Here is a 25,166-nt window from a genome sequence, read left to right on the forward strand (position 1 = left end):
AAATGGTGACCCGAGTGTCCACTGTCTCCCAGTGGGGACCTAGCAAACATGTTAGGACAAGGACAGGCTTTAAAGAGATCAGCTACCAATTATCCAAGGGGCTGATAACCCAGATTATTGATTATCTAGCCAAATGCTTCCTTTCCTTTGGCTTGTTATAAGTTTTGTTTGGACCACAAAAAAGGGGTAAAAAGAGATGACAACACTGTAATCCATTAACTGACTTATCAACTTCTTTAGTAAAGATTTGGTGGGGATAGGAGGGCACAATGATGTTATGAATCATTTATAATTTTTCTTCCTCTTTTTATCTTTCTTTCTTTCAATTTTCCAATCCTCTTGCATGCCTACCTTCTCAGGGAATATTTTCTTAAGTATTTTCTCAAGTGTATCTACGTATTTCTTCTATGAGAAGAAACTATGACCCAATCTATAAGATTAACCAAATATAAAACATCTAAGAATTCTCCAATACACAATATATGAAAGTACTATGCTTTTGAACCTTAAAATATCCTCTTCCCTTCAGGGCAAGACATTTTTCACTGCCCTAAGACAAAAAACAGACCAACTCAAAAGGAAAAGGTTTTTTCTTACTTTGTCTTGTATAGATGCATAATACCATGAACTATTTCAACTGATGGGTTTCCACTAAAGAACGAAATCTGGTCTGGAAGCTGTTTGGATGGAGAATCGGGAGCAGCGTTTATGCATTCTATACTTTGATCTTTACTTCTCTGTGCAGTGAGAGATGCTTCTGAAGACTTCCTTTCTTCCATTGTGGCTTTCAGCTCATCTTTCACAAATCAAAAATTAGCAGATTATAAACTGATAGGAGATAGGTGGAAGGATTCTAATTAGGTTAAAATTTTGAGTCAGAAAAATAAACTTGGACAGAGAAACTGTAATGAATTGCGGTAAGAAATGTATTTACACCACAGTCAAGTTTGGGGGATCGCCTAAACTTAAAAGCACTCTTTATCCCATAAAAATTTCATTAACACCCACAGAAACTTAAGGACGGCTCTTACATTTGGCAGCACCATAATAAAAGCAGGCGTCTTCTATCATGTGCTCCTAAGTGGGACATTCAGGGCTATTAATTTTGAAAGCCAAACCTACCAGTTCTGACCATCTTCATACTGGAGACGTAGCATACATCCAGGCTCTGGGTTGGAGGGAGCTGAAAGGGCGTGTGCAGGGGGTGGGAGACACAACATGCTTATCTAGATTTGTTCATGATCTGCCACTAACCTAGATGGCAAGTAGCTCTCCTCACCGAATAAAGCTGTCAACCCATGTTGTTAGTATTAATTTAGGAGAAATATTTGGAGAGGCTAAAATCTGGCTTGACAACCTCAAGTAAGGCACACAGGTAGTGAAAGATAAAAGTATGCTAGAGGTCAAAATCATGGGCTCATTGAATGACATGTATAAAACAGGCAACCATGAGCTTATGTTACACGAGTTTAGGGTTTTAGAAAGCATACCTGGGTTGGACTTCATGGTCTCAATGATCATATCTGTCATTTCTCGACGACCAAGATGCTGATGTATGATTGCTGCTTTTTCTCCTGGTGACTTCCCTTCTAAAGAGGCTACAGCTGAAGCTAGTGTCTTCTTTTTGATCTCCTCATCAGACATTTCCCCGGCTAAAGAACACATGAATGATTAATATCTGATAATAAAACAAGCTCTTCTCCACTTTCAATGTATCCATCAAAAACCTTCCTTTTCCTCTCTGCTGCCCTCCCCCAAGATATTCAGATGCCTTTGTGGTGTCCATCCCACTCACCTCTGGGGCTCCTTAGTGCCCAGCAGACAGTCAATAAACTCCCAGTGCAATAAATTGATAAATGCAGGGTTGTCATAGTGAAATCATGCACTTTAAAGCATATCAACGAGAATAGGAGCTTTAGAGAGTTCAAGAGTGATTATGCCAAGACAAACCAACACTTTTAGTAATCTCCGGTAAAGTGAAACTGTGTTGAGCTCCAAATGAAGATATCAAGTCCATTAATAAACAAAAATTTCAAAAACCTTTAGCAGTCTTCTTAAACACCCTAGGTTAGCCTCATGCCATGCATCATACCATGAAAATCTGTGATCACGGTCTTAAATCAATGAAACACACAAAAATGGGAAAGGAGCTTGGGAGACTCGATTGAAATATCCTTAATACAAGTTCTATCAGAGCAGGAGCCAGGCCTGTTTAGCCCACCGCTGTATCCCCAGCACTTACACGACAGTGCCTAGCACACAGTGCAAGCTCTTTAAAGTTTTGTTGAATCAATGAATAACCCATTTAGAGATGTATATGTGCCTAATATCAATTAAGCTGACTTTCAGAACTCAGAGAGATCACTTGTAGTCTTTGAAAGGTGCTTGTAACCCATTAAATCCTATTCAATTTTTAAATTGCAGCTCCAAAATTCACACACTCAAGTTAGTTTCCAAGGACACCATATCTACCTGCCCTATGTCCCCGCCTCAAACCAAAGAGATCCTCGTGTAATACCTTTCCAAACTCTTCCTTTCCTCCACAGCTGTTTTCCCACTTGTAATTCTACAATTACTTAATAATAATTCTGCAGTACTATAATTCTGCAATTATTTAATTCATCTCTCCCCAATGAGCTGCTGGAGCCATTACAGCAGGGACCATGTCTGATTCTGCAAACAACTGAAGTTCCAGCAGATGGTGAGCATTCAGTGATTTCTTCTTGAATAACTGTTACTGTTAGGTAATTGCTTAAGGTTCAAGAAACGCAGTCATAGTTGCATTCGCCACGAAGCAGACTGTGTGGCTGGTAACGAACAGCTCAGACTCTCAGGTCCAGCTCTAAGTTAGAATTCCAGTTTTACCACCTACAGATAATTGTGGGCAAGTCATTCAACCACTGGGCTTCAGTTTCCCAATCTGTAAAAGGGGCATACCACCCATCTACGTAACAGGACTGTTGTAAAGATAATTAAAGATAACACATACAAGGTGCTTAGTACAGTGCTGGGACATAGGAAGTGTACTCATTTTAGTTATTACTATGGCTGCAGGGCGCCTAAATAGATATTCTTCCAAAGAGGAACGATTTAATTAAACCACAAACCGTCAGCATCTCTGGGATGCAGTCGCTGCCTTCACAAAGCCTAGAGGAAAGTAACTTACAAAACTTGACTCTAACCCCGGGTGGAGAGGGCGACGTGCCAGGTATAAAGGATGCCCGTGGGAAGGCACCAGGAGGGATGGGCCGGGAAGGGCTTCCCAGAAATGACATCCGGCCTATTTAGCATGGGTGGAGTACGAGGAATCTCAACCACCTCTCAGCTTCTTCCTGAGACAAAGACCCTCGCCACCGCCTTTCCCCGGGCCCAGGCACGGGGCTAGACGGAAGGCTGCGAGGCCGCGGGACTCACCCGCGGCGCTGAAGCCGAAGCCGGCGGGGACGGGCGAGTGTTCCGCAAGCTCCAGTCGGATGACAACCAGTGACACACTCATAGGGCAAGCGCTGGCCGGCGCGGGCCCCGGCGGGCTCAGGCGAGGCTAGGAGGCGAGCCGAGAGGCCAAGAGGTCCAGAGTCGGCAGCGCAGCCACCGCCTCAGCGCCGGCGCCGCTGCCTCGGTAGCAGCAGCTCCGCGCGCAACCAGCCGAGCCACAACCACCTTCACTTCCGCCTCCCGGCTGCCGTCGTCGACGCGCGGGGTTACGCATGCGCGGATCAGCGCGCGCTCCGATTGGATGGGGAAGCGGGCACGTGACTGGCGTGACGGCGCGGAGGTGAGTCTGCGCTCCCGGGGAGATCTCGAAGAGGTTGGGAAGGAGGAACGTTCCGAAGACTGAGGGCAGTGGCTGCCGCGTTAGGCCGATCGGTGGGTTTGCGCCCAGGCCCGAGTTTACCTACGCGAGAGGCATTGCCCCCAGCCTACTTCAGCCGACGGCGAGGGGTCCTCGGCTCCGCGAGCTCCGAATTGTCCGAGGAACTGTTAGCCATATGGCGAGCTCTTGCCTTTGTTATGTTTCGCCACTCGCTCTTGCCTTTGTTATGTTTCACCACTCGCTCTAGCGCTAGTGGAGTTGTTTTGTGTTAGCCACACGTTACAGATAGGTATGCTAAAGCTCAGAGGTGAATCCGTTTCTCTGAAGGCGCTTGAGGAATAGGGACTCGATTGCAGTGTTTCTGACTCTGTCTAGGGCGGTGGCCTGGTTACGTGCGCGGTGCTGCAGCTAGATCTGGGCCCTGCTCTCCGCCGCATCACTTCACGAAGTTTACTGAGAGCCTAAGCGCTGGTGGGGTAATGGGATATTTTCGTGAATAAGATAAACACGCATAGTTCCTGTTATGGAGTCGACCTTGATCAGTGAGTTGTGTGACCTTGAGCTAGGTGTTGCGTAAAACTAGGATATTACACAGCCGTGAGTATTAAATGAATAGAGCCTGTGGCTCTTTATCACTTTTCTTAGATTCATCTTTGTTTTCCAGTATGTCAGACTGCCTTTAGCATATAGACATTAAGACATACAGACCTACATAGCACACACATGACAGAATGCTATTCCAAGTGTATGCTATAAAGACCTCTAAGATGTGTCACAGCATGTCCTGGACACGTGTAGGGACGTGAACGATATATGCATATAACATGACCACATGACATAAGTCTATTAGCTTGTGACTGCACGCTGTCACCTTTCAATATACTCTCTATGTCAGGGTTTCTCAATCTTTGCACTATTAACATTTTGAGTCCTGATCATTTTTTGGTGTGTGTGTGTGTGTGTGTGTCCTATACTTTATAGGATGTTTGCTGGCATCCTTGTCTTGACCCACTAGCACTTCCCCCCCCCCCCCCACAAGTGGTGACAACCCACAATGTCTGGGTACATTGCCAAATGTTCCCTTAGGACCAAAATCACCCCCTGTTAAGAATTGCTGTGAAAATGCATATATGTATTCACATAGTATATGCATATAACATGCAAGATCTGTGGACTTTTTATAATTATTACAGTAGTAGATAACAGTGTGTCAGGTATTAACTTGAGTACTTTACATACTTTATTTCATGCAGTAGTAACAACAACTGTATGAAACCGTTGTATAATTATTCCCATTTACAGAGGAGGAACCTGAATCCCAGCGAGAGAAACTGGCTCAGGCTCTTACACTTAGTAAGTGGCTGAGCTAGAATTCATACCCAGGCAATCTGATTCTAAAGCCAACACTCAAGCCTCTTTACTAAACCATCTTAGCATGTGACAACACATACTGTGTGTGCATGTTTATAAAAGCATAAATTAAGTAGCAAATCTACATTATCATACTAATCTCATTGTTCTGAAAGTCACGGAGAAGACAAATACTCTCCGTGTTACAGAAAAAAGATGCCAGTCCCAGAGAACTAGAATCGTTAGTTAGCAACGGGCAAGTCGGGCTTGTAACAGTTCTTTGTGGCTATCAGCCGTGAAACCTGTCCCCTGCCTTCCCCAATTCTCTGATTCATCCAGTTTATTCATTCTTCCAGCTCATTTATGCTGAGCACCTGCTATGTGTCTAGATGCTGTGCTAAGCCCCAGGGGATGGATATACACAAGGATGAAATATGTACAAAGATGAAATGGCAAGATACGCCTTTCTGTAAGAAACTTACAACTACAGGAGCAGATAGGTGTGCAAACAGTTGCTGTGTAATGGGGTAAATGCTCTGGTGAAGGTATGGAGAAGAAGCAATAGGAGTTAAAAAAAAAAAAAAAAAAAAAAAGTAGTGCCAGAGAATGCCTGGGAAAAGAAAAAAAACCCCGGGGTGCCTGCCTGGCTCAGCCGGTAGAACGTGAGATTCTTGAGTTCAAGCTCCACGTTGAGTGTGGAGCCTACTTAAAAAAAGAAAAATTTTTAAAAGAAAAGAAAAGCCTCTGCAGAGGAGGTAAAGGTAAAACTGAGGCTGTGAGGTAAAAATAAGTGGAAGTTTACCGGCAGATGAAGCAGGGAGAGATGTTACAGTCAGTGGACAGGTACCCCAGCCTGGAGGGATCAGAAATCAGTGTTTTGCTGCTCTGAAGAGAGTGTTGGGAAGTGGCTAGAACAGAACCATCATCTCTAGTTGGAAGGAATAAGCAAGCTGGTCATGGGAGCATTGCCCATTCATCCATTAGTATCCTCAGTTAAGATGAAAGTCAGCCCTTCAGGCCCCAGAGACACTTTTCATCTCTGTTAAGCCCTGACACAAAACGTTTTGACGCTTTTAGTAGCCTATAAATAAACTCCTTCCATCATAAACCTTGGCCTTGGCATAGGAACATAAGTAAAACTGAAAATGCAAATCAATCTTTAAGTTTTTCATTTCAAAATTCCACCCCCCACCCCCAGTTCAGCAAATTTCCAGTTACAGGAAAAACACATTGTATCATCTTGAAGATTTACTGCTTAAGAATCCTCTCTTTAGAGTCTTACATAGCTTGTGGAATCCTTATGGAGGCACTGAAGTGGCTCCTGTAAATTTACAGACTGTCTTACCAACGTTTTGTTCAAACCTGATTTTTTTTTTTAATTTTTTTTTTTAACGTTTATTTATTTTTGAGACAGAGAGAGACAGAGCATGAACAGGGGAGGGGCAGAGAGAGAGGGAGACACAGAATCTGAAACAGGCTCCAGGCTCTGAGCTGTCAGCACAGAGCCCGACGCAGGGCTCGAACTCACAGACCGCGAGATCATGACCTGAGCCGAAGTCGGCCGCCCAACCGACTGAGCCACCCAGGTGCCCCTCAAACCTGATTTTTAATAAGCTTTTAAACTATAGAAAAAGCATACACACAAAAAGTGTAAAGATTTTCATGAGAAACTGACAGCAAATAGAATTTGCTTTAATTATTTAAAAAAAAATTTTTTTTAATGTTTATTTATTTTTGAGACAGAGAGAGACAGAGTGCAAGTGGGGGAGGGGCAGAGAGAGAGGGAGACACAGAATCCAAAACAGGCTCCAGGCTCTGAGCTGTCAGCACAGAGCCCAATGCGGGGCTCGAACCCACGAACCGTGAGATCACGACCTGAGCCGAAGTTGGACGCTTAACCAACTGAGCCACCCAGGCACCCCTGCTTTAATTATTTTTTTACCCCAGCTTTTTATTTCAGACATACAGAAAAGTTGAAAGAATATTACACTGTGTCTAGATGCTATATGAGTGACCTCTCATATGCTTTTCATCATCTGCCTTTCACCTAAATAGACTAATAACATTTTGCCATATTTGGATTATTTCTATACCTATATATGTGTAAGTCTATATACATATGTATGTGTTATATGTATATGATTCCCCCTCCCCCCCCGAACTTTTTGACAGTACGTTTAGAAAAGAAGCAAATGGGGGCTCCCGGGTGGTTCAGTCCGTTGAGCATCTGACTTAACCTCACGTCATTATCTTGTGGTTCGTGAGTTCAAGCCCCACATTGGGCTTGCTGCTGTCAACACAGAGCCTGCTTCAAGTCCTCTGTCCCTCTCTCTCTCTCTGCTTCTCCCCCGCTTGCACTCTCTCAAAAATAAATAAAACATTAAAAAAAGAGGCAAATGGAGAACAGTTAGGAGCCTGTTGCAGCGAAGTGTAGGAGGGTAAGTGCTAGGAGGAGGTCAGTACTGAGTATCCTTTTACTGACTTCTCACCTGTCTTTTCTGGTAGCCAGAAGAGGTTTCATGAAGGAAGTGATAGGTAAACTAGAGCCTAAAGGACAATTTGGAATTAGCCAGGTGACAGGTGGAAAGGAGCAGTCCAGGGCAAGGAAACAGCATAGGCCAAGGTGTGGTAGCTGGAGGAGAACATCATGGGTCTGAGGAAGCGGCATGTAGATTTGCATGTCCACATCATCTGGATTAAGGTTAAAAGAGAGTTGCTACCCCAAGTCGGGGGCAGATCTAGAGGGCCTCTTGAGGAAGGCTAAAGAGTTTGTCTTGAGGGCAGTGGGGGAGCCACTGAAAATGTTATTTTATGTATTTATTTTTTTTAATCTTTATTTATTTTGAGAGAGAGAGAGAGAGAGAGAGAGGAGAGAAAATCCCAAGCAGGCTCCACGATCAGTGCAGAGCCCAATGCAGGGCTCGATCTCATGGTTGTGAGATCATGACCTGAGCTGAAATCAAGAGTTGGACGCTTAATCGACTGAGCCACCCAGGCATCCTGCCATTGAAATTTTTATTTTATTAAAAACATTTTTTTAATCTTTATTTTTGAGAGAGAGACAGAGTGTGAGCGGGGAGGAAGAGAGAGGGAGACACAGAATTCAAAGCAGGCTCCAGGCTCTGAGCTGTCAGCACAGAGCCCCATGTGGGGCTTGAACTCACAGAGTGCGAGATCGTGACCCGAGCCGAAGTCAGATGCGCAACTGACTGAGCCACCCAGGTGCTCCACTACCATTGAAAATTTTAAGTGGCATTAGGAGGTGGCCGCATTTACAGTTTTGAAAGAGCACTCTTACTCTGTTTGAAGAGTGAAGAATGAAGAGGGGGTTTGAGAAGAGGCAGGGGAACCGGTTAAGCTGTTGCAATGATCTGTGGGCAAGTTCATCGGTGGGTAGTAAGTGGAGACAGGTAGACAGCGGCTTTCAGGAGGAAGACTTGACAGCACAGAGCATCTAGTTTCGCCCCAGGTGGGGGACTGGGAGAAGTCAGGGGTGAATCCCAGTTTTCTAGCTTGAGCAGGTAGCTGAATGGTGGAGCCCTTTACTGAGCTAAGGAACTGAGAAAAAGGAGGAGTCAGGGAGGGTTCAATTCTGGTTGTGGTTTGAAGTGTTGGCTGGAGATCAGTGGAGATGCCAAGTTGGCACACCTGAGCTCTAAGATGGTGGACTGGACCGGGGGCAATGAAGGCGAGCTGTGCCCTGTGTCTTCTCGTGCAGTCTTGGCCTCAACATGTACATAAGATGGCTCTTCCAGTTGTCACAACTCCAGCAGCCTCGGAGGGCAGCCTTCCTGAAGCACATCCAGTGCAAGCACCAGGGAGCCAGGCACTGGACACATTCTGGAGGCGGCCCCTACAGAGCGGTGATTTTTGATATGGGTGGAGTTCTCATTCCTTCTCCAGGGAGAGTGGCTGCAGGTGAGCTCTTTATTCTGTTTTACTTCTGGAGACTAGGCTGGGGGTGGAGGGGAATGAAGTGAGGTAAGGGGAGACAGAGGAAGATTTGGGCAGGGGGAGATACTCTGGCTCTTAAATCAAATTCCAAGCACCACTTTGTGGCTGAGTATTTTGAGTAAATTATTCAACTTCTCTGAGTCTTTATTTTCATTTTGTTATCAAATTAAGGCTAATAGGGGTGCCTGGGTGGTTCAGTAGATTGAGTGTCTGACTCTTGGTTTTGGGTCAGGTCATGATCTCATGGTTCGTGACATTGAGCCTGGCATTGGGCTCTGTCTCTCAAAATAAATAAATAAAATTTAAATTAAGGCTAATTATGGTACTTACCTCTTTGGGATTTGGGGAGAGTTGAATGAAATGATTACAGAAGACACTTGCGTAGCACAGTGAGTGCTTATCTCAACTTAAATTCCCAATTCATGATGAGCTGCCATTGTTATTGTTGTTATTGGTATTGGTAGAATTTAACTACCTTTCTCTGAGAACCGTGCTGCTTGCCTGAGAAACCTGCTTTATGTCCTTCAAGATCAAACCTCTAGTCTCTGATCCTTTATCAGCCCCTCCTGGTTTACTTTTTTCCTTACTCAGTTCAACTGACTTGCATTGGATTAATTTTTTTTTTTACACTTATTTATTTTTGAGAGACAGAGAGACAGAGCGCAAGCTGGGGAGGGGCAGAGAGAGAGAAGGAGACACAGAATCAGAAGCAGGCTTTAGGCTCCGAGCTGTCAGCAGCACAGAGCCCGACATGGGGCTGGAACCCACGAACCGTGAGATATGACCTAAGCCGAAGTCGGACGCTTAACCGACTGAGCCACCCAGGCGCCCCGCATTGGATTAATTTTGGCCTCAAGTGTTAGGAAACCTAACAGAACAGTGACCGAAACAAGATCAAAGTTTCTTTCTTTGGCACATGAAAGCTCAGGTGTGTGGTAGGGGGCTAGTATGTTGCTCGGTGATATCAGGCACTCAGGTTGTGTCTATTGTATCGCTTTGCTGCAAATACTCTTCATTTTCAGTTTCACCTCCTGATCTATCTTGGCTGCATTACCTCCTGCCATCACATTCTCATTCCAGCCAGCAGGAATAAAAGAGGGCCAAAGAGCTGACCTCTATGGTAGCTGGTTGGGCGATTCTCCATGCTAAACCAACCCAAGTACAGGTTTTATATGTCCCTGGGTAAAAAAAATTACTATTGACGTTAAACATGAAACAGTTATTTAACCAGCAAAAATGAGTTTGGGAATAGCGGAGAATTGCAATTTGGGACAAGCTAGCTTTGGTCGAAACCATAGGCTAGTCCAACAAACAAAAGAGAGGAACATTTCATGGAGAAGGAGGAGGAAGTTGGGAGGGCTTGTTTTGAACAAAAGTCCATTGGAGAAAGGCAGGAGTTCATGGTGATGATGGTTTCTCATTAGCCGAGCTGGTGGGGTAGTCAGTTCAGCATACATCTTTTTTCCTGTTGGGGCCAGTAATTCACCATCCTTTCCTGTTGGAGATTCTTCTGTTGGCATCTGTCATTGACGGAGTTGGAAGGACGTGCGAGCTCCCCCTTCTGGCGTCCTGACTTCATTTTAGTGAGGTTTTCCTTTTCACGTTACCCAGCTAAGCAAACTGACTTGGTGAGCAATTTTTTAGCTTCTGCTGCAGCTGGTCCCTCAGCCTCCCTATTCCTCTGCTCATATTCCTCTGGCATTTGCCACAGGGCTGTTCCGACCTCCCAGCAGTCTCCTACTCCCCCCACCCAAGCCTTCATACTTGGAAGACAGCCGAATCTCTTCTTTTACAGAAAACAAAGATCACTGGACAGGAGTCTTCTCAGCTTTCTCCAGAATATCTTGAGAACCTATTCGCTTCACTCCCTCTGCTTCGGCCCAGGTTCAGGACCCTACCGTCTCCTACCTGCACCATCACATGAGCCTCCTAGCTCTTCTCTCTGCCTCTGGCGCTCTGGGTTTTGTTCCACCTTCCATGCAGCCCCCAGAGTTACATTTCTGAGATGCAGATCCCATCCCTTCCCTCCCTTGCTTCAAATCCTCGAGTGCCTGTGCTTTGTCCCTTAGATTAAGCCCAGAAGCTTTCGCTTGGTATCCAAGGCCTCTTGCAAATTAGCCCTCGTGTCCACGTACCATAGCATTTCCCACATTTCAGCCTCTGTGGACTGCTTGATGTTCTTTAAATTTGCCGAACACCTTTACACTCCTGTGTCTTTGCAAGTTCTCTCCCCTCTGCTGGCAGCCACCCTTCCCTGCCTCCTCTGCCTGTTCAAATCCTGCTTGTACTTTTGATGGTGACCTAAACAGTATATTACTTGCCACAGTGCCTGGAGTATTTTGCACACTCAATAAATCTTGTGGTGGTTATTAATATTGACTTTAAGACTTCTTGGGGCACCTGGGTGACTCAGTTGGTTAAGTGTCCAACTTTGGTTTGGGTCATGATCTCATAGTTTGTGGGTTCAAGCCCTGCATTGGGCTCTGCACTAACAGTGCAGAGCCTGCTTGGGATTTTCTCTGTCTCCCTCTCTCTGCCCGTACCCTGTGCATGCTCATGTGCGCGCTCTCTCTCTCCCCCTCTCTTAAAAATAAATAAACTTAAAAAACAAACAAACAAACAACTACAAAAAAACGACTTCTTTTCTGTGAAAGCCTCTCTGACCTCCTCCCTGGGTAGAGTGTCCCTGTCTAGCATGTTCCCAGGTCAGTTCATCCTTTATCAAGGTGTGTTTTAAGTAGCAAGCTTTTTCTATAAAGGGCTAAGTAGGCTCTGCAAGCCACACAATCTGTCACAATTGCTCAATTCTCCTGTTGGAGCAAGAAAACAGTGATAGACGGTAGTACATGAATACAAAAGCAGATAGGAGACAGATTTGGTTCCCAGGCCGTATTTTGCATATCCTTGGTGTAGTTTATACACCTGTGTGGTATTCCATTCTATGGATGTATCAAAGTTGATGTAACAAGCGATTTACTGACATGTGTTTAAATTCCTCGTTCTTTTTATCATGAGCAATTCTGCACAAACAGCCTTGTTCATAATCTTTGCTGACTTTTATAAATATATATGTGGGAGAAATTCCTAGAAGTGGAATTACTACATCAAACGTATATTTAAAATTTTGCTCTCCATAGAGGTTGTTCTTCTTTCCACTCCCATCAACAGTCTACAAGAGTGCCAGTTTCCTTACATGCTTGCCAATTCTGAGACCATAAAAAATGTTACACATTTTAGTTCTCAAATAAGTAGGATTATTTGGATTGAGCTTTAAGTCTTGCTATTCTCAAAGAACATGTATCAAATTAGTAACATTGATTATTTCTAAGGGAGATTGCTTGTCATTTAACTTTCTTTTTTATACTTTCTATATTGTCAAATATTTTCAATGCACAGGCCCTACTTTATCAAAACAAAATAAATGTGTAAAGTATATTATGTCTTAGAAATACTTATGATTGCTACATATACATTTGCCCCATAGCAGCTATATTTTAGAAAGAAAACACACAACCTGGTACAAGAAAAAGCAGCCTCTGTCCAAAGACTCCCCGTACACACAAATGCTGATCCATCCACTGCCTGAACTTCTTATGGATAGAAATCGTCTTTAGGGGCGCCTGGGTGGCTCAGTTGGTTGAGCATCCAACTCTTGATTTTGGCTCAGGTCATGATCTTACGGGTTCATGAGTTCCAGCCCTATGTCGGGCTCTGTGCTTACAGTGTGGAGTCTGGTTAAGATTCTCTCTCTCTCTCTCTCTCTCTCTCTCTCTCTCTCTCTTTCTCTCTCTCTCTCTCCCTCCCTCTCTCTGCCCCTCTCCCTCTTACACTCTCCCTGTCTCTCAAAATAAATAAATAAGCTTAAAAAAAAAAGAGGGGCGCTTGGGTGGCTCAGTTGGTTGAGCATCCAACTCTTGATTTTGGCTCAGGTCATGATCTTACGGGTTCATGAGTTCCAGCCCTACGTCGGGCTCTGTGCTTACAGTGTGGAGTCTGGTTAAGATTGTCTCTCTCTCTCTCTCTCTCTCTCTCTTTCTCTCTCTCTCTCTCTCTCCCTCCCTCTCTCTGCCCCTCTCCCTCTTACACTCTCCCTGTCTCTCAAAATAAATAAATAAGCTTAAAAAAAAAAGAGGGGCGCTTGGGTGGCTCAGTTGGTTGAGCATCCAACTCTTGATTTTGGCTCAGGTCATGATCTTACTGTTCATGAGTTCGAGCCCTGTGTCGGGCTCTGTGCTGACAGTGTGGAGCCTGCCTGGGATTCTCTCTCTGTCTCTGCCCCTTGCTCGCACTCTCCTTCCACCCCTCAAGAATAAAAATAAACATTAAAAAAAAAAAGGAAAATTTCTTCCTTATTCCGCAAAGACCGCATCCCCCAAGTGAACGTTTCAGCGTAGCAGTTCTGGTGCCACAGAGGATGATTCCAGTTTACAAAATGAAGGGCCTGTTTTGGTGTGCTGTCCGAACGTGGCTTATTACGCTTGTGTTTTCTTACTACGTGCCAGGAGTGTATGAGCGACCTGAGGTACATGAGGCAGCTGATGAGAGCAGGGAAGAAAATGCATAATGCAGTGTCCAGAGTCATGTCAAGTAGAGGGTAAGGACCTGATGCTTAACAGCAGTGTCCCCTCCATATCACTGTTGCCTTGGGGTCTAAGGCTGAGATTTTGCGTTTCCTCAGTTTCTCCTGATTCCCGTGAGAATCCCCCCCTGGCACCACAGCAGCGTCACAGGGACTGGTGGTAATTCCCCTGAGCTTTCCAAACCCCAGCCATCTCTGAATGTATTTCACTCATTGCAAATTTTAATTCCTATAGAATGGGAGCTACAAAATGATATCCCTCCTGGAACTATACTGCAGGCCTTTATCTCAGGTGGTGAAAAGGGGCCCTGGATGAAATTTATGAGGGGAGAGATAACAACAGAGGATTTCTTACAGCAATTTGGGAGACTTTGCTCTGAAATCGTGAGTGATAAACATACTTGAATTTACATATTCTTTCTGCCTAGAGTTTGGGTGCAATACTCAGCTATTAAGTTGGTTAAACTGCAAATAAGTGAAAACCTAATAATCCATTTGAATTAAAAAAACTTTTTAAATTCATTCATTTGGGAGAGAGAGAAAGAGAACAAGCAAGGCAGGGGCACAAAAGGAGGGGGCCTGAGGATCCAAAGCAGGCTGTGTGCTGACAGCAGAGAGCTCCATGTGGAGCTCGAACTTACAAGCCATGAGATGACCTGAGCCAAAGTCGGGACGCTTAACCGACTGAGCCACCCAGGTGCCCCGCCATTTTTAAGTTTTTAATGCATTTCTTCCATCCCCAGGTACTGAACTTTAACTACATATATCTATAAGTATGTGCCTCCCCCACTCATGCTCTGTGTCTCTTTTTCAAAAATAAACATTAAAAAAAATCTTTAAATGAATGTACATAATGCCGCTCAACTGCACACTTAAAGTGGTCGAAATAGTACATTGTATGTGATGTATGTTTTTTTAAAGATTTTATTATTTTTTTGTGTTTGAGAGAGAGAGACAGAGACAGAGCATGAGCAGGGGAGGGGCAGAGAGAGAGGGAGATACAGAATCCGAAGCAGGCTCCAGGCTCTGAGCTGTCAGGACACAGCCTGACACAGGGTTTGAACTGCACCCCGAGATTATGACCTAAGCCAATGTTGGATGCTTAATTGACTGAGTCACCCAACTGCCCCTATGTTACATATATTTTACCACAATTTCAAATAGGTATATAAAACTTTGTGCTAAGTGAAAGAAAGAAGTCAGTCAAAAAGACCACATAATGTATGATTCCATTGATATGAAATGTCTAGGACAGGGAAATCAATAGAAATAGAAACTTAGATTAGTGATTTTCTAGGACTGAGAGTATTGGGAATGGGGGGTAGAATGGAACATGACTGCCAATATATATGGAGTTTCTTTTCAAGGTGATGAAAATGTTCTAAAATTGATTGTGGTGATGGTTACACAACTGTGAATATATTAAAAATTTTGAATTGTACAGTTTATGGGTGAATTGTGTGGTATGTGAATTGTATCTCAAGAAAGCTGTTCCACAGTGTGTATGTGTGTGTTTGTATAAAAGAGCAGACCTGCCTTTGCAAATGTTTGAAATATGGTAACAGTTTCCAAAACCCACGTAGATTGAATTTAAAAATGAAAAATGGGTCAGAAGCTGAAGTTCACAATACGAAATCATTACATGTCTTCTGGATCATTAAGAATTAAATTATAGGGGCGTCTGGGTGGCTCAGTCGGTTAAGTGTTTCACTCTATTTCAGCTCAGGTCATGATCTCACAGTTCATGAGTTCGAGCCCTGCATTGAGCTCTGTGCTGACAGTGCAGAGCCTACTTGGGATTCTCCCTCTGCGTGTGTGTGCTCTCTCTCTGTCTCAAAATAAATAAATTTTTAAAAAAGAATGAAATGATACCTGCTTAATATACTTTTAGCTTGAGTTGTCCTCGGATATTCTGATATTCTTTAAAATTGCCAATCCATGGGGTGCCTGGGTGGCTCAGTCAGTTAAGCATCTAACTCTGGATCTCAGCTCAGGTTATGATCTCACAGTTTGTGGGTTTGAGCCCCACACTGGTCTCTGTGCTGACAGTTCAGAGCCTGGGAGCCTACTTCAAATTCTGTGTGTGTGTCTCTCTCTGCCCCCCACCCCCACCCCACTTGTGCACGCGCCCTCTCTCTCTCTCTCTCTCTCAAAAACAAATACGTAAACATTTAAAAATAAATAAGTAAAATCGCCAATCCATGACTGAAATAAAGAATTAATTTAACTGGACTATTGATATAAATAGCTCCATTCCCTCACCACTGTCACCTGAAGTTACTTTTTACAACCTTGTATGTGAAGTTCTGCACCGGGGCTGAGGGACAATTCCTTTAGGTAGCAAATCAAACGAGGTAGCAGTAGGAAGACAGGAAGCCGTGTTTTTCTCTGTTGGTCATAAGCTGTTCCTCCTACTCTTAATTATTGCTGCCTCTCCTTTCCCCTCCCCCATTTTCAGTCAAAGACCTCCGTACCTGTGGGCTCCTTTTTCTCCCTGCTGACCAGTGAGCAAGTGGCGAAGCAGTTCCCAGTGATGACTGAGGCCATAACTCAAATTCGGGCAAAAGGCCTTCGGACTGCAGTCTTGAGCAATAATTTTTATCTTCCCAACGGGAAAAGCTTTTTGCCCCTGGACCGGAAACAGTTTGATGTGGTAAGCTTGTGAAGTAATCCAAAACTATCGAAACAGAGTCTCTGTCCTTGCTTTAGGATGCATCATTAAACACTGCCTCGTAGCAGGTCTTGAGTGAATGGGTTTCCTTAGTCAGTCTAACTTGACTAAATTAGATTTAGACCTAACAGGATGAAAAGAGGACTTCTAAAACATCTCTGAGCTCTCAGCAAGGTCCAGCATTTATGGTCTTTGATAACTGGTTGAAACCTCAGCTTTAGAGACTCTTTCATGTTCTGGGTTTGAACCTTATTCGTCACATAACTCACAAACTTCCGTCAGCCCTCACATCTAAAGGGACCTTTGACCTTATCTCTTCAAAGACCAACCATGTTGGGGTGTCTAGGTGGCTCAGTCAGCAGAGTGTACAACTCTTGATCCCAGGATCGTGAGTTTGAGTCCCAGATTGGGTGTAGAGATAACTTAAGTAAATATTTTTTAAAAAGAAAAAAAAAAAAGACCAGTGATGTTGCCCTTTATTTCTGTGGCATTAATCCTGAGACCAGTGCTATCCAATAAAACTTACTGCAGTAATGGAAATGTCCAATATGGTTGTTTCTTTTTTTTTTTTTTTTAATTTTTTTTAACGTTTATTTATTTTTGAGACAGAGAGAGACAGAGCATGAACGGGGGAGGGTCACAGAGAGAGGGAGACACAGAATCTGAAACAGGCTCCAGGCTCTGAGCTGTCAGCACAGAGCCCGACGCGGGGCTCGAACCCACCGACCGCGAGATCGTGACCTGAGCCGAAGTCGGACGCTTAACCGACCGAGCCACCCAGGTGCCCCCAATATGGTTGTTTCTAGTCACATATGGCCATTAAGCCCTTGAAATGTGGCTGGTGTCACTAACAACTGAATTTTATTTCATTTTTATTAGTTTAAATGTAAATAATCACATATGGCTGGTGGTTACTATATTGGATAGCCCAGTGCTAGACCATCAAACTGCCCTGAGAACATACTGAGTGAAAGATGGTCTTCTGTGCCAGGAGGTTACTCCTATAAACGATTCCCCATTTCCCCAAGAGAGAAATAGATTATCATCCTGGGACAGATATGAATTATTCGTAGCTGACTTGCTTAAACTTCAGTTAGAAAGTAGATTCTTACTGAGCAGTTACTGCGCGCTGGCCACTGACTACACGTGAAGGGATACTGTGGCAAATGTGACAGACACGATCCTTGCCCCGCAGAGTACGCACCTGCTACGTTTCAGGTGCTCACTCACCACGTGCGGCTAGTGGCTACTATACTGGACAGCGTATACAGCGTTTCCATCATTCTGAAAAGTTCTGTTGGATAGTGCTATTTTAGAACATAAAAGCTAGTAAAATTGACAGGTGGAAATTCAGAGGGCAAATGTTGGCAATGAACCTCTCAGCCTAGTGCTGTTTTCACCTCCCACGTCCTCCTTCCTTCTTATAGAAAGCCTGTCAGAGATAGAGTCCTGTCCCCTCTGTACACCTTGTCTAGCTCCCCACCTGCTTTGATTGTTGTTTTCCCCGTGGGACACAAACAGCGCTCTTCCAAGCCCCCTCCCCTCCGAGTGCTCCGGGACTTCAGCCGGATTCAATCCTGTCTCTGCAGCTTGCTAGCCAGGTGATCACGGGCGGTGGCTTTGCTTCCTTGAACCTCAGTTTCTTCCTCTGTAATTCGGGAATAGCAATTTCTTTGTTGTAGGGTCGCTGCGTGCATCCCACAGAATTATGCATGCAAAGCTCTCTGCATGGTCCTGGCACGTGGTCAGTATTCAGTATGTTTTGGTTATTTTCAGAGTGCAGTGCAGCTATAGGAATGATATCTTCATCTAGACAAATTAAATTGTCCAGGCTCACGTTCAGCCCTTCAACTGAAGCTACAATTTAAAAGACCTATGAGTTTCTTTAAAAAAAAAAAAATGGACTTGTTTATTCAGACTTCACAGGCACTTTGGCATGTGCTTTCCAAGAGTTTTCTGATGGGTTTTCGTATCTTAGGTCTGCAGAAGACCTGGAGTTTTAAAAACATTTCATCAAGGGCAAGGGTTTAGATTTTTGTTCTCTAAAGCACACGCACACACACATACATAGATGTTTTCTCTGTCAACATTAGAGGCTGAACTCTTAAACCAGTATTATAGGAATCTGTCTCGGCTTCAAAATGTTTTTCCATCTAATTTTTTTCAATTAAAAATATTTTTACATTTTTTTATTGTAAAAACCCACATAACATAAAATTTACCATCATAACCATGTTTAAGTGTTCAGTTCAGTAGCGTTAAGTATATTCACATTGTTAAGAACTACATCTCCAGGACTTTTTCAACTTGCAAAATAGAACAGAAAGAGAAGGCCGGGGATCTTATCAAACTTAAATCTGGAGAATTTTTTCACTTCCCCAATACAGTGACCCTCAACATAGTCCCTCAGGAGAGATGCCTGCTTGTGAGAACTTGGCTCACTGGGCTCACCACCCCCTCTGTCTGTCTCAGCCAGCACAGCTGTGTTGTTCTCCCACAGTGTGGACACTGGTCTGTGTCTGAAACACCCAGCTTCTCTGGTACCCACTACTGATGTTTTCTTTACACGGAGCTTGTCTTTTTTAGTTCATTCGGCTCCTTAAGAGACAAGGAAGATTAAATAGAGTGGTCCAATTTATTTAGGATATTTATTTTCCTGAAAGGGCAGTTCTCACCCAACCCTGAATAATGCAAATGTAGAGTAGAGGGAAGGGTTTGTCCTTGGTTTTGGAGAGCCTGAGTCCTTCCTGGAGTGAGCATGGATTGAGTTCTATTCTCAGGGCAGACCAGAGGGTGTCAGTTATAAGCTTCTGTGGCTGTTTTAGGCCCACTTTATAGGAGATTAAGCCCTGGGGACAGTGTAAGAGGACCTGCAGGTTGATGGATCAGAGGTTGCCTGGCACTGGGTCTGGTTTTGCAGGGTTTCATCTGGACCCTCTGAAGCATACCCACCCCCCACTCTCCACCCCCCACTGCATTTCCAGACCAGATACACAGTGGAAGTGAGGTTGTCAGGACACAGGAAGCTCTTTGCGTGAAAGGAATAGTACTTTGCCATGAACAGTCTCTTTGGGGTCTGTTCTCCCATGGGATTTTTATAAGTTGAGGATGGCTGTTTTGCTTTTTAATTTCTGAAATACAGACATTAAGGTCATGTGCCTTTTGTAGTTAGTAAACAGTGCCGCCTTCTTTTTTTAAAAAAAAATTTTTTTAATGTTTATTTTTGAGAGAGGGAGAGAGAGAGCACGAGCTGGGGATGGGCAGAGAGGGAGACAGAGGATCCAAAGTAGGATCTGCACCGACAGCAGAGAGCCCGATGTGGGGCTCAAACCCACGAACCAACCATGAGATCATGACTTGAGCCGAAGTCGGGCACTCAACTGACTGAGCCACCCAGGTGCCCCTCCCTTCTTTCTGAAAAAATGGCGAAGTAGAAATCTACAGCTCTTCTGTGTAGCCACAATATTTAACATTAGCAAAATGCTAACATCATTTTGGAACCACTCAACTTTCATTTAATTTTCTCAACAACCGCTAAGATAGGTAAGATAGCTATTAGCATCCCCACTTTGCCGACGATGACACTGAGGCCCATTGTGGCTTCGCTGTGTGCGCAAGGTCGCTGTTTCTGAACCAGAACTTTGGTTTTCTGAGCTTGCCCCCAGCTAGTAACCTGGTATTACCATATCTCCAACTTTAAAAAGCAACATCATTTTATATCGTAACACTCTGAAGTTACTTATTATAACAAATCTCAATGGTCTTCCTATTATTCTTTTAAAAAATATGCCAGTATGCATGTGGGAGCACCAACTTTTAGGGACACTCATCTCTCATCCCCGTCCCTCGCTCAGGTCGTGGAGTCCTGCCTAGAAGGTGTCTGTAAGCCAGACCCCAGGATATACAAGCTGTGCTTGGAGCGGCTTGGCCTGCTGCCTTCTGAGTCCATCTTTCTTGATGATCTTGGACCGAATCTAAAAGCGGCTGCCAGCCTTGGCATTCACACCATACAGGTAATGATCACTATTTTTTGAACCCCTGCTGTGCTCTAGGCACTAGCATCAGCATTTCTAAGCTTGTCCTGTTAACAATCATAGTTGTGTTTAGTGGTTTTCCCCCATGTTGCTGTGGTCTTCTTTTTTATTAATTTTAGGATATTTACATGACAAGCCACTCTATTTTTGAAAGGAAGTAAGACAGACACTAAGAAGGCAGTTTGAGAAAAGAATTATGCAAGGAGGTGAATGGCAGGCTTAAGACATTTGGGATGGCAGCTAGGCTGTCCCTGTGACACTGTTCTGGGTAGGGAGCCGGCAGCTACCAGCCACACGGACCACCCAGGTCATGGCTGTGAAGCACAAGAAGCCACCTGAGAGGACGTCTCTGTCCAGCTTCCTGTGTTTGCGTTTCCATTATGAAGCTGATGGGCCATAGGGACAGGGTTGATGCTGCAGCACAGTATCATGCCCTCCTGGCATGAAGGAGCATCGTGGACTCTTAACTGGCACTCTTCCCAGCCAATAAGAAAGTTTAGTGTGGTTAAGAATTAAATGGGAAGAGCAAAGTCTTTATACAGCTTCCTCATTAGCTGAATATCTTGGCCTCCAAAGTCCTTGCTCAGAAACGTGACTTCTTCGATATTTTCCTCTAAAAAACTGCCCTTTTAGAGAACAGACAGGAGGCCAGGTCAGGGTTGACTGGTGGTACATGTTCAGTCTTCTCTTTGAAACCAGGTTGATGACCCAGAAACTGCAGTAAAGGAATTAGAAACCCGTTTGGGTTTTACGTTGAGAATGATTGTTCCAAACACTTGCCCCATGAGAAAGACAATGGACATTCCACGAGGTTCCTTGGAGAAGTACCTCAAAGACTTACTGGGGACCCAAAGCACAGGTATTTAAAGTTCTGTTTTTTGCCAACTCTTTCAAGGCTAGGCTTCAGTCTGGTTCTCACTTTCAAACCCTAGTGGAATATGCTGGAGACAGAGGCTGTGTGGTGAGGAAAACAGCCATGGAGCTCAGTGGATCTGAGTGCAGCTTTCAGTTTTGCTTGGGGAAAAGCATGAACCCCAAAAGTACACTCACCCTCTCTTCCACCCGAGACGGTGGTGTGGCAGGGATCGCCTGGGATCTGGAGACTGTGTACGTGCCCAGGGGTGTTTGAGTCTAAATGTTTTGAGATGACAGCCTGTTTTGTGGAGGTGACTTAAGAAGCTGCATAAATTTACAGTGTGACAAGTTGTCTCCATCCCTTCAAAGGCCCCTCTTTGATTCTTCATATTCCTCTCTCAGAAAAATAGGTGCCTCGGGGGCCTTGGAAGACATTTCCACCTGGTGATAAAGTTTTGCCTCACCCATTTAATCCTTGAAGACTTTTTGCGTGGAGCTCCACTTATGTTTTCCAGAGATTGGATTGTTCTTAGGGCCTCTGCAAAGCTGAGGGGCCCCTTCTGAGCAGGCCAGCTCCAGCTAACTCAGGCAAATGCCAGTTTCTTGCTCTTCTGACCATGTGAAACGAATCTGTGTCCAGAGTCAGTCTCGTTATGAAGCTGAAGGTTAATTAGGATGTTCCTGAGTGGGAGCCACGGATTTGAGCCCCTTGGGGTGGGAGAGAGCGTCTCAGGGAAGCACTTCAGCTCAAGCTACAGGCCTCCGCGGAAGCTCCTCCTGGCCGTCACGCCAGTCTCAGGCGTGGTTTGGCCGAGTGTGGACTGAGGGATGCACAAGGGCGCTTTTCATCCTCAGGCTTAAAGCATTCCATTTCAGCATGGTGGGTTGCCATGACCGTGCTTGTGGTTGATAAACAGAACTGAAAAGCTTTTCTTCGTGGAGCGGGAGTTGGCAAGAAGGACAAAATGGACACCTGCACAAAGTGAAGATGATTGTGGTGTAAATGGAGTGGCCTTTGCCACACTGTAGTGGACCTGGGCTGGCACAGTAGGCCTGGGCCTCCATCACTTCTGGTGCCCAAGTCGGAGGTGCATCCCTAATCAGAATGTCCTGCATCCCAAATGCGGTACTTGTTAGAGAGCAGGAATGCCCAGCTCTATCCTTCCGAACCACTGTCGTTATCTTTGTTTTCAAACTTGCAGGCCCATTGGAACTCCTTCAGTTTGATCATGGGCAGTCAAATCCAACCTACTACATCAGGCTAGCTAACCACCAGCTGGTTCTGCGGAAGAAGCCCCCGGGGACACTCCTTCCATCCTCCCATGCAGTGGAGAGGGAGTTCAGGTAACTTCTCAGAGCTGGGGTGTGCTCCCCTCCATCCTCCGCAGCTCAGCCCTGAGCTGACAAGTCAGCTCTCCATCAGACTACCTTGAGACATTTAAAACCGCAAGTATGAATTTCCAAAATTATCTCAAATAAGAACATGTAACCTAATTTTATTCAGAAGTTTGTCTTCTCTTTTCTGTACCTAAACCTGTAGGAAACTAGACCTTTTTGGAACCTCTGGTGGAAAAAGCATTATTGGACTACTCATTAGTCTCACCTTTTAGTCTTAAAGACTAAGACCTTTAGTCTTTTTTTTTTTTTTTAATTTTTTTTAACGTTTATTTATTTTTGAGACAGAGAGAGACAGAGCATGAACAGGGGAGGGGCAGAGAGAGAGGGAGACACAGAATCAGAAGCAGGCTCCAGGCTCTGAGCCATCAGCCCAGAGCCCGACGCGGGGCTCGAACTCACGGACCGTGAGATCGTGACCTGAGCTGAAGTCGGACGCTTAACCGACTGAGCCACCCAGGCGCCCCAAGACCTTTAGTCTTATAAACAGTGTATCAGTGGGGCTGAGGCCAAAACAAGCATGGCATTGAGTTGGTAGTTGTTGAAATTGGCTACATGGGGGTTTGTTTCATGAATCTCTACTCATAGATGTCTGAAATTTTCCATAATAAAATCTGTAAAATAATAATGGGTTGCATTACAGCCCATCCCAAATAAAATAGTTTCTTTTGAAAATAGGAAAATTTAAACATAGCAGGTTGAAAAAAAACCTAGCTCCAAATTCTTTGAAACTGAGATGAAAATTCTGGATGGTCTCCAGAGCGGGGCTTACTTTCCTGGAAGCCTTTCTCTTCCTCTGCTTCCTTCTTCCTTCCAGCCCATTATGTTCTGTAGAAGGAATGTTGCAGAGTAGTAAGGAAAATGTGACTTTGGCTCTTGGTCCCTTCTTGTTCTCACTATTTACTCTTTCTTCTTTGGACTTTTTAGTTCCTAGAATCTGACTTCTCCAAGTATTGCAGGCAATGGTGACTGAGAATGACGAAGCTTTAGGGGGTCATCAGAGGAGAAAACCTGTAGCTATTTCTGAACATTTATATATGTACCCACATAGTAGCAGGTTTGTATTTAGAGGAAAGAAACCCTAAACGTGTGAAACCCCCACTCTATTCTCATGCATCCTGCTTGTGAACTCTGACCATTCCCAGGGGTACTGAGGAATTCTGGAGGGCTGTGGTGACATTCCAAAAATCCAGGAATGCAGAGCATTTCCATTTTAGTAAAGGAATAAAATGGGCATTTGAAGATGAAATGTAATATAGTATCTGCTTATAAAATGCTAAATGTGGGGGGGGGGGGCGCCTGGGTGGCTCAGTTGGTTAAGTGGCCGACTTCGGCTCAGGTCATGATCTCGTGGTTCACGAGTTCGAGCCCCGCGTCAGGCTCTGTGCTGACAGGTCAGAGCGTGGAGCCTGTTTCAGATTCTGTGTCTCCCTCTCTTTCTGACCCTCCCCCCGTTCATGCTCTCTCTGTGTCTCAAAAATAAATGTTAAAAAAAAAAGCTAAATGTAGGGGCACCTGGGTGACTTAGTCAGTTAAGCATCTGACTTTGGCTCAGGTCATGCTCTCATAGTTTGTGAGTTCTAACCCTGTGTTGGGCTCTGTGCTGACAGCTCAGGGCCTGGAGCCTGCTTCAGATTCTGTGTGTGTGTGTGTGTGTGTGTGTGTGTGTGTCTCTCTCTTTCCCTCTCTGCCCCTCCCCTGCTCACACTCTTTCTCTCAAAAAAACATTAAAATGCCAAAGGTAAATCTGAACAACTTTGGGAATTTTGGAAAACAGCATGATACAATTTATTAAAAACCTCATTGTAGTCACACTTTGAGATCTAACAATTCCAGTTAGAGGAATGTCTCTTTAAAAAATAATTCTAAATAGGGAAAACAGCTTTATGCAGTAATATGGTCACCACAATGTTGTTTTAATAAAAAATTGCAAACACCCAAAAGGTACAATAATCAGGAGATGATTAAACCTTGGTCTATCTACTTGTTGCCATAACAACAATAATAGTAATAGCTGACATTTACTGAGCGTTTAGTATGTGCCAGGCACTGCAATAAATGTTTTGGATGTATTGTTAACCCAAAGCATTCTCACAACAACTCATGATAGGTTACTATTATGATCCCCATTTTATAGGTGAGAGAAGCGAGGATTAAAGAGGTTAAGCGGTGTCTCCAGGGACACATAACTAGCTGTGAGTGACGGAGGCGGGCATCATACCTGGGAGGCAGTAGGATTTCACAGCCCAGCTTTAATGATTGTGCTATTAGTGTAGCCAATAATATGCCTGACACAAAAATGCCATGATAAAATTTTAACGTGATAAAACAGATAGAAGCCACCTATAGTTCTATCCTGTTTTCTTGTTTTGTTTTTTAAAGATTTTATTTTTAAGTAATCTTTACACCCAACCTGGGGCTCAAACCCACAACCCCAAGATCAAGAGTCACACACTGTACCAGCTGAGCCAGCCAGGCACCGCCTATTTTTTTTTTTTTTTAAAGACTTGTGCA

At 44.3% G+C, this 25,166-nt stretch overlaps 2 protein-coding genes across 3 annotated transcripts in view; one reads left to right on the forward strand and one right to left on the reverse strand.

The window, feature by feature from the left end:
• The window catches only part of BRAP (BRCA1 associated protein), a 29,213-nt gene extending 25,528 nt beyond the window's left edge, over positions 1-3,685 (reverse strand). Inside the window, exons 1-3 of the mRNA XM_019467438.2 lie at positions 3,415-3,685; positions 1,491-1,652; positions 598-796 (exon numbers count right to left, since the gene is read on the reverse strand). Coding sequence (XP_019322983.1) covers positions 598-796; positions 1,491-1,652; positions 3,415-3,496 — 443 coding nt within the window. The 5' untranslated portion in view covers positions 3,497-3,685. The remainder of the gene's footprint in view (positions 1-597; positions 797-1,490; positions 1,653-3,414) is intronic.
• Positions 3,668-25,166, forward strand: part of ACAD10 (acyl-CoA dehydrogenase family member 10) — a 43,026-nt gene continuing 21,527 nt past the window's right edge. For both annotated transcript variants that reach the window (XM_019467436.2, XM_019467437.2), the window contains exons 1-7: positions 3,668-3,775; positions 8,883-9,082; positions 13,933-14,081; positions 16,156-16,350; positions 20,223-20,381; positions 21,102-21,261; positions 22,460-22,601. In XM_019467436.2, coding sequence (XP_019322981.2) covers positions 3,708-3,775; positions 8,883-9,082; positions 13,933-14,081; positions 16,156-16,350; positions 20,223-20,381; positions 21,102-21,261; positions 22,460-22,601 — 1,073 coding nt within the window. In that variant the 5' untranslated portion in view covers positions 3,668-3,707. The remainder of the gene's footprint in view (positions 3,776-8,882; positions 9,083-13,932; positions 14,082-16,155; positions 16,351-20,222; positions 20,382-21,101; positions 21,262-22,459; positions 22,602-25,166) is intronic.

The sequence above is a fragment of the Panthera pardus genome, unplaced genomic scaffold (assembly GCF_024362965.1).
Source record: "Panthera pardus isolate Hobbes unplaced genomic scaffold, ASM2436296v1 HiC_scaffold_15, whole genome shotgun sequence".
NCBI classification, from domain to species: Eukaryota; Metazoa; Chordata; class Mammalia; order Carnivora; family Felidae; genus Panthera; species Panthera pardus.